This window comes from Mastigoproctus giganteus, chromosome 1, assembly GCF_048544385.1.
Source record: "Mastigoproctus giganteus isolate SK-2022 chromosome 1, ASM4854438v1, whole genome shotgun sequence".
Lineage (NCBI taxonomy): Eukaryota > Metazoa > Arthropoda > Arachnida > Uropygi > Thelyphonidae > Mastigoproctus > Mastigoproctus giganteus.
This window is the reverse complement of record NC_143575.1, coordinates 54,333,118-54,347,789: the sequence shown is the minus strand read 5'-3', so window position 1 is coordinate 54,347,789 and position 14,672 is coordinate 54,333,118. Positions and strand designations below refer to the sequence as shown.

At 39.4% G+C, this 14,672-nt stretch overlaps 1 protein-coding gene across 3 annotated transcripts in view; it reads left to right on the top strand.

The window, feature by feature from the left end:
* LOC150090805 (telomerase protein component 1-like) overlaps nt 1–14,672 on the top strand; it is an 827,340-nt gene that overhangs the window by 283,158 nt on the left and 529,510 nt on the right. For all 3 annotated transcript variants that reach the window (XM_090372947.1, XM_090372938.1, XM_090372956.1), the window contains exon 17: nt 10,769–10,843. In XM_090372947.1, the coding sequence (XP_090229073.1) occupies nt 10,769–10,843 (75 nt within the window). The remainder of the gene's footprint in view (nt 1–10,768; nt 10,844–14,672) is intronic.

Below are 14,672 nucleotides of genomic sequence, written 5' to 3'. Positions count from 1 at the left end.
AAATTCATCTGTTGTCTCTACCGTTCTCCCAACTCCACTAATCACTTGGAGCTCTTTGACTTCCTCTCTTTGCAACTTGACTTTCTCCAGTCCAACTTTCCTAACAGTGAGGTAATTTTCCTTGGTGATTTTAATGTTCACAACTCCAGCTGGCTTCCATTTTCTAGTCACACTGACCCAGCAGGTCGAGATGCTGAGGCTTTTGCAATTACTAATGACCTAGCACAGATTGTTCATTTACCTACAAGAATACTGGACAATCCTAATCATACAGCCAAAACGCTTGATCTTTTTCTCACAAACAACCCTTCTAAGTACACGGTCGAAGTGAGAGGTCCTTTAGGCACTTCAGATCAAAACTTGGTGATTGTCTCTTCTCCAATGGAACCTTTATCTCATGGCTATTCCCAACCTCGTGTTGTTTGGCATTACAAGAATGCAAAATGGGATGACCTGCAAGACTTCTTTTCCTTGGTCGGATTACTGTTTCAAAACTTCTGATGTCAACGTTTGCTCAGATCGTGTCAGTGAAATTATTCTTGCAGGAATGGAATCCTTTATCCCACACTCCACTTTAAAATCTCATCTTTTATCTAAACCTTGGTTTTTTCAATAAATGTGCTAAGGCTGTTCAAGAGAAGAATGTTGCATATCGTAATTGGCTTGTTTCTAATTCTTCAGTTTCATTTTCTGCCTACACCAAAGCTCACAACAATTGAACAGGCTAAGAGTAGAAAACTTGCTTCTTGCCCTAATGGTAGCCAAGCATTCTGGTCTCTTGCCAAAGCTATTGTCCACAACTTTTGCCCATCTCTGCTCCCACCTCTGTCCAAACCATATGGTTCTGTTGTCACTTCAGCCAAGAATAAAGCTGACCTGCTAGCATCCCATTTTTCTTCCAGCTCATGTATTAAAGATCTTGGTAAAACGCCGCCCACCATTCCCAACACGCTCCATTCAATGCCTCCTGTGGTCTTCCGTCAAAAGGATATCAAAAGGATTTTGAAGAATTCTGATGCTAAGAAAGCTCCAGGTTCTGATGGTATTTCTCCACTTGTTCTGAAAACCTGTGCTCCTGACCTTACTGTTATTCTTTGCCGCCTCTTTTCACTTTCATATTCCAAAGGTGTTTTTCCTTCTGCTTGGAAATTTGCTCATATCCAGCCAGTTCCTAAAAAGGGTGACAAATCCCTCCCATCCAATTATCATCCCATTGCAATTACTTCTATTCTTTCTATAGTAATGGAGAAATCAATTAACCGCCAACTCTTAAACTACCTAGAAACCTTCCGTCTGATCAACGATCACCAGTATGGTTTCCATCAGTGTCGATCCACTGGTGATATTCTGGCTTATGTTACCCATTTATGGACTAATTCAATGGAAAGGTTCAGTGAAACACAAGTAGTTGCTCTTGACATCTCAAAGGCTTTTGATCGTGTTTGGCATAAAGGTCTTCTAAACAAGCTTCCATCTTATGGTTTGCCAACTGTTTTAGTAATTGGTTATCCAGTTTTCTCTCTGATCGCTCACTGAGGGTGATGGTAGATGGCTCTCTGTCTTCTAACTTCTCCACTAATGCCGGTGTCCCCCAAGATTCAAGTTCAGTTCTTCCCCCACTCTTTTCCTCTTGTATATTAATGACCTTCTTCCATTGACTCGAAATCCTATCCATAGTTTTGCCGATGATAGCACATTGCATTACGCTTAACATTTTGAGAAACCTTGTCCTGCACCCAATCAGCTTCAACTTCTCGAAAATCTGCTACCAGTTCCTTAAATGCCGATCTTCAGGTAATTCTCCAGTGGGGCAAAGACAAGTTAGTTGATTTCAACCCTTCTAAAACTCAGTCTTGTCTTATATCTCGCAAAAAGGATTCTTCTGCTCCTATGCTTATCTTTAGTGACACTCCGATTTATAGGCAAAATGATATATCTCTTTTGGGGATTACCCTGATTTCTAATCTCTCTTGGCACAAGCACGTTACAAATATTGCTTCCTCTGCATCTAAAAAACTTAGTTTTCTCTTTCGCTCTCGGCGTTACTTTTCTTCCAAACAGCTGCTCACTCTGTATAAATCGCAAATCTGCCCAGCCATGGAATATTGTTCCCACATCTGGGGTGGTGCCCCCAAAACCTCTCTCAGGCTTCTTGATTCCATTCAGAAGAGGGCAGTTAGGTTAATTAATGATTCATCTCTAACAGAGTCTCTCCACTCGCTTTCTCATAGACATACTGTTTCTGCTGCATGCCTCTTCTACAGATACTTCCATGGGCACTGTTCTTCTGAATTGGCTTCTATAATTCCCGCTCTCTCTTTCAAAACAGTCCGAACACGTGGCGCCACCAGCCAACATCCATTTACTGTCCAACTTCAAACCCACAGAACCAACTTTTCATCTTCCTCATTTATTCATTCAACTGCCGTTTTCTGGAACAACCTTCCTTTGTACGTATTTCCTGAAAATTACAATCTACAGAAGTTCAAGTCCAATGTCAACCAATATTTTCTTTCGTCTTCTCAACCTTCTACTATAGGTTCTAATACCTCTCATGTTTGGGGTTCACATAAAAAAAAAAAAAGAGAGAAAAAAAAAAGTGTTTGAAGGGCAGTGTTGCTATTCTCTGTGCATGTTCCAGTGCAAGTAAACTCGAATTTATTTCAATTTGTTTTGGTGACTGTACCAGCCGCGGCCACTACAAACTTGTGCATTGGTCCTTTTCCTAACTAAGGCACACAGTTTTGTCAGTTATTTTGGTTGTCCTTTGACTCCTAACTGTTGATATCTGTCTTTTGCTGTTAATGGCAGTCCAAGTTTACAGAATGACACAGCCACATATTAGTAGTGGTGGCAAATTATGCAAGAATGCAAGCAGTATCAACACAAAAAAATAAAATAAAATAAAATAAAACTTCCCATATCACCAGTCCATCCCATTTAGAAGTTTGTCTATTCTTTCTCAAATTTATTCAAACTATCCCTTCTACAATTCCAGATGGAAGTTTGTTTCAACAATCAACCACCCACTGACTGAAGGCAAACTTCTGCACATCAGTTCTGCAACCATCCATCCTCAGTTTGAATTTATGTCCCCCCCTCATATATGTAGAGTGAGCAAGAGAAAGAATTCCATCAGTATTTCAGCTTGCTCAGCCTATTTAAAGCTTTAAACACCTCAGTCTGATCAACTTGCAGGTGACTAGTCTTTAGACACTGACATATGCAGAACTGAAGCTTTTCTTGGTAAGTGTACTCTTTTGTATCCCTCACTAAGCTTGTTGCTCTTCTTTGTGCATGTTCCAACATGACCCGGGTGCCAAGCGATATTACTATGACTTATAGAGTGCTCTTGACAAGTGATTAAAGCTATTTTTAAGTTTCTGTCTTTCTCTCAACAGTCTTATTTAAAACAGTTCTGTACTTGAAAAACTACAAGCTAAAACGCAGAAAGGAAACTCACCTTTCTTTACTTTTTTTTATATATTTCTAGTTTCCACTAACCAACTAACCCTTATACCACTTGGCCTTATAGCGGCACTGCTTCTGCCTCCCTGTGGTGGGGCCAGAAACCTTGGGAGAAAAGTCCTCTTGCCAAGGGCAAAAAGGAGCAAACATAGCAAACACAGACCATGCTACTCAAACTAGCAGAAAACTAGATCAAATGGATTCGTGTACTGCTAAGTGACAAAGGACAGAGGCTCTCCCTCTAGTTGCACCACTGTTTCTAGTTATTCATTCTAAGAATGAACAACCCATTGGAAATTTGTCACCTTTCAGAATTCAAAAAACTCTTGAAAGCATAGCTAGTTCCCCTAAAACAGTCAGAAGACTAAAATCAGGGGATCTACTAGTAGAGATGACAAATCAGAAACAAGCAGAGCATCTAATAAAAGCGAGAATCTTTAGAGAAATCCAATAACAGTTACCCCTCATTCCATCTTGAATACCTTGAAAGGAGTAATTAGAGTGGGATCTCCTCAGTGTTCCTGAAGATGAAATAAAAGAAGAGTTGAAAGACCAAGGAGTTATTCGAGTGAAAAGAATAACAATTAAAAGAGAAAGAGAAATTATCCCAACAGGGGATATAATTCTAACTTTCAACACTCCGAAACCAAGCCGACTGGGCTAGTTGGGTGGGTAAAGTGCCTGCCTGGCAACCCAAAAGGTCGCGGGTTCAGACCCCACCTCGGGCTTGGATCAGAGTAATTGCAAAAACTTTGGGAGGTGCATTATGGTACAGAAGCTGATGCGCCAACAACTAACAAAAAAAAAAAAAAAAAAAAAAAAACCTCCAAAACCACCAAAAACAGTGAAACTGGATATCTAAACTGCCCACTTAGACCATATATTCCAAACCCTGTCTGATGCTTTAAGTGTCAGAAATACGGACACTCTCAAGCAGTATGCAGAGGCTTTTCTAACTGTGCAAAATGTGGGTCACGAGAGCACACACACAACACGACTGTACAGCACAGAATTCAAGATGCCCAAACTGCAGAGGAGAAAATCTGCAGAAGGACATAAGGCCTACTCAAAAGAATGTGAAGGATGGAAGAGAAAAAAAAATACAGAAATATAAGGTAGAAAGCAATATAACATACCAAGAAGCAAAAAAAATAATACAACCACAACGAACAAATAGACCAATAGACACAGGTAATGCAAACTTATAAAACAATAGAAACGCAGTCAGATGTAATGATCCTACCAAAAAAATCGATGTCAGACTGGGCATGTTCTCTGTTTATTGAACAAAACAAAAACCTGATCAGGCAATAAACATGCCCATTATGATCCTACCAACTAGAGAAACCACCAAATCTACAAAACAAGTTAGAAACGCTGAGTAAACGGAAATAAAATGAACATGGAAGTAGAAGAAAAGAACCAGACAGAACGAACAATACTAGAAATTTTTGCAGAAGAGATGGAAACTGGAAAGCCATACTTTCCTAAAAAAAAAAGGAAGACGAAAAAACGGAGAATCCAAAAACAACAAACTCAAGAAAACAAGCTGAGAATACTATCAAAACCAAATAATGAATACATTTTTACGTTGGAATTGTAGAGGACCCCACAGCAACTTCGAGGATATTCATGATCTCTTAGCACAGAAAATCCAATCAGTCTATGTTTTCAAGAAACATATCTTAAACCTCAGAATAACATATCACTAAAACATTACAATATATACAGAAAAGACAGAATTTCAAGTGGCACAGCACATGGTGGAGTAGCAATCCTAGTAAATTCCAGTATACCAACTCAACAGATTCCTTTGCAGACTAATCTAGAGGTTATAGCAGTACAGATTGCAGTAAACTTTCATGTGACAGTTGCCTCCATCTACCTACCATCAAACCAAGATATAACCTGTACAGAACTAGACCTAGTAGCTCAATTACCAACTCCTTTATGTATCATGGGGAGATATGAATGGCCATCATCCTCTATGGGGAATTGAAAATATAGATAAAAGAGGTAAAATTCTAAAGAAACTATTTGATAAGCTCAACCTAATACTCTTGAATGATGAAACACCCACTTATATACATCTAGCCACAGGAACTAGCACAGCTTTAGACCTTTCTATATGCACTCCATCAATATGAACTGCCCACTCCTTTACCAGAGTGGGCAGTTCATATTGATCCACTGAGTAGTGATCATTATCCAGTAAGGATTACTTTAACTAAAACCTACCTTTTGTTAACCAGAAAGAGCTCCAGTGGAGATTAGATAAGGCAAACTGGGAAAGATACATGCAGCTGGTAATATTAGAACAGCAACAAATCTAACAGGTATCAATTGACTCTACAGTGAAATATGTGACTGACAAACTCCTCCAGGCTGCAAAATTAACAATACCAAAAACTTCCTCTAAATTTCCCATACTTCCAAAGCCATGGTGGAACAATGCATGTGCCCTAGCAAAACATGAGAAAATCAAAGCATGGAATATTTTCAGAAGACAACCTAACACAACCAACTTGATACAATTCAAAAAGGCAAGGGCGAATGTCAGACACATTACTAAGATTAGTAAGAAAGAATCTTGGATCCATTTTGCATCTACGATTACTAGGAAAACAGACAGCTGGAAAGTTTGGGATAAAATAAACAAAAATATCAAAGAATTTCTGCTCCATTTTATAAAATGGAACGGACAAGATATGTCTAAACCTAAAGACATAGCAAACACTCTTGGTAGAACCGTTGAAAAAATATCAGATAGCAATTCCTATGAGCAAGCTTTCTGGGTGCCTCCGTATCCAGGTGGGCAGGAGCAGCAGTGCGTGGCACATACTTCTTAATTAGACCGGGGTTCGAGCCCGTGAGCCACCAAATACGGAGGATGCGGAAAGGTCAGGGAATGACTACCACATATCCCTGGAGCAATATGGCCTTAGTTGCTAATGCTCCTAAAAACCAAATAACAAAAACAACAACGTGAGCAGGCTTTCCAAAAACATAAAGCCCATGCAGAAACTTATAAATTGAATTTCTCTAGTAAAAACAAAGAATCCTATAACCAGCCTTTCGCCCTCAAAGAACTTCATAAAGCCATTTCACAGAAGAAGCAAAGTACAGCAGATCCAGATGAAATAGTATACATGATTGTACAAAAATTAGATGAGAAATCACTGATATCATTGCTCCTCTTATATAACAGAATATATCTAGAAAATTCCGTTTCCAAATCAATGGCGTCACAACAGTCGTAGCCTTTCCGAAACCAGAAAGAGATCCCACAAATCCAAATCACTATTGCCCAATAGCCTTAACTAGCTGCCTTGGAAAAATACTTCAAAAAATGGTAAATGCCCTACTAATGTGGTTTTTAGAAACCCATAACCTAATAAATTCAGCCCAATATGTTTTCAGGGAGAACAACAGCTGCACTGCACCACAGCTTTCTGCTTTTAATGATAAAAGCAGAAAACAACATAAGAAAACAGCACTTAGTAATGATATTTTTCGATATTGAAGAGGTGTATGACACAGCATGGCGATATGGAATACTTAGAGCTATTTATAACTTTGGAATGAGAGGACATCTACCAATGTATATCTGAAATTTTTTGCAACAATGAACTTTCCAAGTTATGATATTAACCACACTATTGGAAGTCCTTGTGCATAAAAATTCCCGTGTTCTCCATAAAAATAAAGTCAATAGCTTAACAAGTACCGAATACCACAGATGAAGCACTTTATGTGCTTCATCTATGGTATTCGGATGCGAAGAATAAGAGCGTCAACTACAAACAACAATTAATAAAATTACTGCATGGACTCAAAACAATGGCCTTAGAATCCCTAAGCAAAAGACAGTAGGAATATACTTTTGTTGGAGCTAGGTTCCAGGCTAACATCTATGGAATCTGGTGTGTTTGCCATGCGCTGCAACCCATGGAAATTTGGAAAGGGGGATCCTGGTGGTCGAGGGGCCCAGCTTCAATACACCACTTTGGCCTCTGCTTCGACAAGATGGGTGGTCCTGGAAGGCCCGGCTAGTAGGTTCGCCTGCGAGGGTCAACCATGTCAATGCCATGCCCCTACTCTCATGATCCGAGGGACAGGATTCAGGCTGGTGGCGGTGCAGGTATGGTGTCTGGGTAGCCCTGGCGTTCCACTCCCGAGTGCATTTATTGAATGCCGGGTAGTGGGCGTCCCTTTGGGCTCCATGGTGGGTGGGGAGCCTGGACACTGAACCATTTCAAAAATTCATGAATCCTGATAAACTTACTTCTTCAGGGGGCCCCAACCCGGTCCCTATCTGAAAATATAGATGAAGACACAGATAGCATTATTGCTACAAAGAGGCAGCGAACTGAAATATCATCAGGGCCAGTTCCAAGGTTTTTAATTATACATTCTACCAGCGAAAAACCGATTGGCAAAATGTCACCCTTCTTTATACAGAAAGGGTTAGATGGGTTAGCAGGTTCACCCAAATCAGTTAAGAGGCTCTGTTCTGGTGACCTCTTAATTGAAACTAAAACTAAACAGGCAGTCTGAGCAGCTACTCCGAGCAACATCAATTGGAGGAGTACCCATAACAGTGCCACCACATAGAATTCGAGAGGTGTCATCTAAGAGTGGGACCTTCTCAGCGTTACCGAGGAGGAAATCTGCTCTGAACTGAAACCACAGGGAGTTATTGCTGTAAAGAGAATTAATGTGCGTAGAGATGGGAAACTTGTTAAAACTAGAAACATAATCCTGACTTTTAACTCACCTAAGTCTCCTGATGAGATTAAAGCTGGCTACATCAACTGTCCAGTACATCCATACTGCCATCTCATCACCAAACCCTTTATGGTGTTTTAAATGCCAGAAATATGGACATTCTCAAATGGCCTGCCGTGGAGTCTTTGCATGTGTTCAATGTGGTGCAAAGGACCACGAAACAACAGCATGTTCAGCCACAAAACCCACCTGCATTAACTGCGAGGGAGAACATCCAGCCTACTCACGAGCATGCCAGAGGTGGAAAGAAGAAAAAGAAATCCAACGGCTGAAGGTAGAGCTGAACATATCATACCAGGAGGCAAGGAAAGCGGTGAAACCTCTAAATATCACCAAACCCACCTACACCCAGAAGGTAGCAGGGAGATATTCCATCGAAACTCAGACAGACATGACCATTCCTCCAAAAGAGTCATTCACTCCCATCGCACACTACCTCTTAAGCCCACAAAAACCTACACAGAAAGACCAATCAGCTGCCACTCCTATATCGATACCCCCTAATGCTCCACAAGTAACAAAAGCAACTTCCAAAGAAAAGACTAAGAAAGTTGAAGTATCCCCTAGTGCCCAAGAAAACATGGATGTCGTGGAGAAGGAGGTACAAGAAGATTCAGTCTTGGAGCTCTTTGCTGGGGAGGAAATGGACACTGGACAGCGTCTGTACTTCCCCAGGAAAGATAAAGCCAAGGCTGGCAAAAGTAAGCCCTCAGCACCTCAGAAGCCACCTGATGGATGCATGCCAAAAGCATGAGCCAGTTTGCTTTTGCATACAAGAAACATACCTGAAAGCAAATGAAAACCCTTCCCTCCATAACACTACTATCGTCTGAAAGGACAGAACCGGGGATGGACCTGCTCATGGGGGTGTTGCTATACTTCTAAGCAACCATACCCCATTTCAAACTATTCCACTCTCCACCAACGTAGAAGCAGTAGCAGTTCACCTAATGGTGGGGTTTGTATTAACAGCCTGTTCAGTTTATTTGCCACCTGGGGCTGATACTCCCTTGATGATCTCATCGTGCAGCTGCCTACTCCTGTTACTTCTGGGCGATTTCAATGTACATAACACCCTGTGGGGTAATGCCAATGTTAATGGAAGAGGACGTGTCATAGAGTATATGCTCATTGATAATGACCTTTCCCTTCTAAATGTGGGAACTAACCTTTTTCCACATGCCTACCCGTACGTTCTCTGCTATTGACCTCTCTATATGCTCCCCCTCTCCTTCTTCCTTCACTCACCTGGGAGGTAGAGGAGAACCTTTATGGAAGCGATCACTTCCCCATGATAACCAACTTACCTAAAGGGAGGCCATGCCACCTTTTAGGTTACTGCGATGGAAGATTGATCAGGCTGACTGGAACACCTTTCAACACCTGGTAGACCTTAACATCAGTGCAGTCAGTCAGGAGCCTATCAATGATGCAGTGGCGTACATCACAGAAAGTATTGTCCATGCAGCTCCAGCTACAATTCCAAAAACATCTAGCTGGTTCCCGCCATTTCCACAACCTTGGTGGAATCCTGAATGCACAACAGCAAAAAAGGCACAAAATAAAGCTTGGGGTATTTTCTGGCGATATCCTACCACAGACAATCTTTTAGCTTTCAAACGTGCACGCGTGAAAGCATGATATACTCGTCATCAGAGCCAAAAGGAATCCTGGATCCACTTTACATCTACTATTACCCAGTCTACCAGCAGTAAAGCTGGTAGACTGGGTAATAGTACTGGGACAAAATCCGGAAAATGAAGGGTAAATATACATCGCACCCTTCATTGGTCCTGGAATGTAATGGATGCAGTATTGCGGACCCAACTGCAATAGCCAACACACTTGGGGAGACCTTTTCTGCCATCTCGTCAACATCTTCTTACTCCCCAGAATTTCTGGTCTGGAAAGACAAACTCAAAAAGCATCCAATTAATTTTAAATCAAAAAAGTCTTGTCCCTATAACGGGCCGTTCATCCTGGAAGAGTTAAAAACAGCTCTATCTCTTTCCAAGGCAAGTGCTGCTGGACCAGATCGTGTCCATTATGATATGATCAAACGTCTGTCTGCAAAATCCATGGAACAACTGCTCTCTCTATATAATAGAATATTTCAAGAAGAGCAGTTTCCAGATTCCTGGCATAAGGCATTCGTGCTTGCCTTACTGCTTGACTGCTGGCGACTACTGCTTGAATTAGTAAACCAGAAATTTTCCCTCTCGCGAACTGATGAACAGCACCATCTACCGATTTACGGTGACGTTTCCTATGCGATTCACATTCCTTTAGATGTTACCTACTTCCCCTAAACATTTGTACCAATATTTTTGAGACCCCCTGTATAACGATCAGTGTTTATGAGTATTGCACTTGTTATTTTAAGTTGTAGCTGTTGAATAAATATAGTGATCTTGCTACAAATTATATGAATTTTTTATATTTGATAGAATTGGTTATTGTAGTCATTCTAGTGTTTATTTTCATTATTGTTTTTATTAATTTTATTCTTTAGCCATGAAACAGAATGTCAGGTCTTACCAGACAAGAACAATGTCTTTTTATATGGATTCAGTGATCAGTTATTGACGTAAGTAATATGGATATTTCATTTTTTTTTTTTTTTTTTTTTTAATAGAACGATTTTGTTTGTATATACAAGGTATCATCTGAGTTACATGATTGGTGCATTCTGAAGAATTTTAATTTAAGTAAAAATGATGCATCTTGTAAACAAGTTTCCCATTGAAAATAATATAATAAGGGCGAGTCACATTATAGATCAGGTTGTTCAAAATTTTTTCCACATGATTTACTTCATTTTAAAGTTTTATTGGAATTTTAAATTAAAATTTTGCTGTAATAACTTACAAAATCATTTAATTTGCAAGTTCATTAAGTACAGTAATAATGTTAATGCAAAAAAAAAATTTATATATACTCTCAACAAGAATGATTAATCACTTAACTTGTGATTAATATAAAGAATTAATACAAATTAAGAATAACTTATTAAACAAATAGTTTATCAGTGTGTGTGTAATCATATCAAAATGTGCAGTTATAAACACTTTTTTTTTTTTTGTATGTACAATATTGTTTCTGCAGTTTTGAAAAATGCAAAGATAACATCATCTTCTGATATTGTTCTAGTGATAACTTTCTTTGGCATTACTGGAATTCTAGTACCAAAAATTTTCCATTTACTTTCCATTTACATTCTTGGGCGGCACCTGGAACGTTAGTTCATCTCCGCCTCGTTAGGACATTTACTAGCTAGTATTATTGTTCTGTGCTTAAGACACTACATTTACTAGCTAGTATTATTGTTCTGTGCTTAAGACACTACAAGAGCATGTCCAAAAATTTTTATTATTCTGTCCTGAAATTCTTGACTTCCGCCAGTGTCAAATGTGTACCATATTTCACATCTTATTTACCATTAATTATTAAAGGTAAATAAGATTGCCACTACTAATACTAATGGTATTAGTAGTGGCAAATGATGCAGGAAAGAAAGCTTATACAGCATATTCTAACCATTATCTTGTACAATGGGATAATCCCATCCTTATTTCTGTTTATCATTGGATGAGCGTATGACCTTATGAGCTGTCCTAGAAGCCAGTCTGCACTGCTCAGAGAATTTCATGGTGACTATATAATTACCCTCAAGTCTTTTATTCTTTACTACCTTTACTATCCATATTACTTACACCCAATTGGCTTGTTATTCTGGGATTACTGCAAATGCAAGGTACTGCATATGGGTAGCTCCATATGCAGTCCAACTTCTCAGCCCATCTGCCTAATTTTTCTAGGTCTTCTTGCAGTAGCATGCCCTGATTTCCCCCCCCCCATATTAGCCTGTAGTGAGCAATACACTGATTCACCCTACATTAACCCTCTAGTGTCACATTATAGTATTATAACAAACAAAAATTTTTAAAAATTACGATATCTATTAGTGTCAGTTTTCTAATGGTCTTTATTTTAGATCTGCACCATTGAATACATTTTATTTGGAGAAGTATAACTATAAAAAATTCTCTACGATTCAGTGTTTATGTACAAAAGCAACACATGCCTTCTGTAATTTTGTTTTCGCTTCAATTTCTGTAACTCCTTTTGACTATACATTGAGAGTGAGATAGTATAGTCAGGGAATTTTTTTTTTTTTTTTTGGATAACAAGATTAATGGTGTGAGAGCCTGGGAAGCACTGTGCTTGGGATTTCCAGGACTGCTGGGAGTCATCATGAAACAAGCAAATACGTGGGCTGTACAGGTAGTTCTCGACTTTACGAGTTAATTCGTTCCTAGTGCACACTGTAAAGCGGGAATTCATTTCACATAGATGGTTAAAAATAGGGGTTATGTTCTCAACAATGAAATTAGCTAATTAGTTTGTTTAAACAATGATTGATTTATCCAAAGAAATGAAAATGTAGCCTGTAAAATCAAGCAAATTATAATAATAGAGAAATTATTTTCAACTTACAAATGTTAAAGAATGTTTATTCTCCACCATCATCGTCTAAATGCACACTCGTTGATCACTCATTATTGGCTCGGCACTCATTGGTTTGTTGCACAAGGAGTCGTCTTCTTCAGAAATGTTTCAAGAGGCATTTGTTTCTATGATAATCTCTTTTAATTATAAATTTCACGATTGCATGCATAAGCATTTTTTAAACGCACACACAAATTGCAACTAGCATAATTCGCGTGGAGTAAAAAGTTTACAAAGCTTAAAAAAAAAAAAAAAAGGAATGAAGAGAAGATTCTGAAAATTTATTAATGTTTTTTATACGATTAAAGATGTATAAAAATACATCTTTTATATACGATTGAATGGGGAAACACATTTCACCATAATAACGTAAAAAAAACCACACAATTCCAGCTATCGGTATTTTCACAAATGCAAGAAGATCGAGTTTACTACCCATTTATAATTGCTTGCAGTAACAGAAAAAGGTGCCTCCATAGCCAGGTGGCCAGAAGCAGCAGTGCATAGCACACGCTTCTTGATTAGACCAGGGTTCGAGCCCGTGACCACCAAATACGGAGGATGCGGAGAGGTCAGGGAATGACCACCGCATATCCCTGGAGCAATATGGCCTTAGTTGCTAATGCTCCTAAAAACCAAATAAAGAACAGTAACAGAAAAGCCCAATAAACCGGAAAGTGCAAATTGTTTTTATTGCTCTATAGAGGGTAGATGACTCTCATCAACCGGTGCAATACCACCACTTTGCTTATTAGAGGCTTGAAGTGGTGGAACCCATGTTTAGTCTCTAGAGCTAAGTTCCGGTCAACCCTTCCCTATCTCTTCCATCTAGCAGTATGATTGATGACTTTTGAGGTTATGATGAAAGTCGTGGCGAGATCCAATATTCCTTACATTTTGAGGGTACAGCTTAAAAACGGTGTTCGCAGGCCAGCCGCTAGTTAATACACCGGACCGAACCTATTGGTAACTCTCTAGGAGGGTTCCAGATCAGCTAGTGTATAATCTTGCTACCTCTACTCTGCCAGATAGTGACTGGAGGGAATCCGAGTCATGTGTATGCGGGGAGCATTGTCCAGGCCACGTCATGTCAAGGATCTGGGTATATTCTTACCATGTGTATGCCATATCCAAAAATTTCATTACTTCATACAGCATGCCCCAACCACTTTTTCTTACTATTGAATACACCATGGATTGTCAAACTAATAGAGCAAGCTTATCTGTGAAAAGATCTAAACCTCCCAAGCACTTCCTAATTCATTTCACAAATATACGTGGTCTCAATTCTAATCTCAATGTTGTCCATTTCCACTTGCAGTCTGCCAAACCTCATGTACTTTTTCTGACAGAATCTCAGTTATCGGTTGATTCAACCGATAACTGAGATTCTGTCAGAAATAATTATTTGCTAATAATTTGGGCATCTGAGCTCATCTCAGATGCCCAGATTATTAGCTGTATGACTCCTTTTGCCTCAAAGGTGGTACTTGTGCATGTGTCCGTTCTGATATTCCCTGTCAGAGACTTGGCAATTTGGAATCTCCTTTCTTTGATCTTCTTTGGCTTAAAATCTCTCTACCTCATTGTGTCAAATTCATCTGTTGTCTCTACCGTTCTCCCAACTCCACTAATCACTTGGAGCTCTTTGACTTCCTCTCTTTGCAACTTGACTTTTTCCAGTCCAACTTTCCTAACAGTGAGGTAATTTTCCTTGGTGATTTTAATGTTCACAACTCCAGCTGGCTTCCGTTTTCTAGTCACACCGACCCAGCTGGTCGAGATGCTGAGGCTTTTGCAATTACTAATGACCTTGCACAGATTGTTCATTTAACTACAAGAATACTGGACAATCCTAATCATACAGCCAATACGCTTGATCTTTTTATCACAAACAACCCATTTAC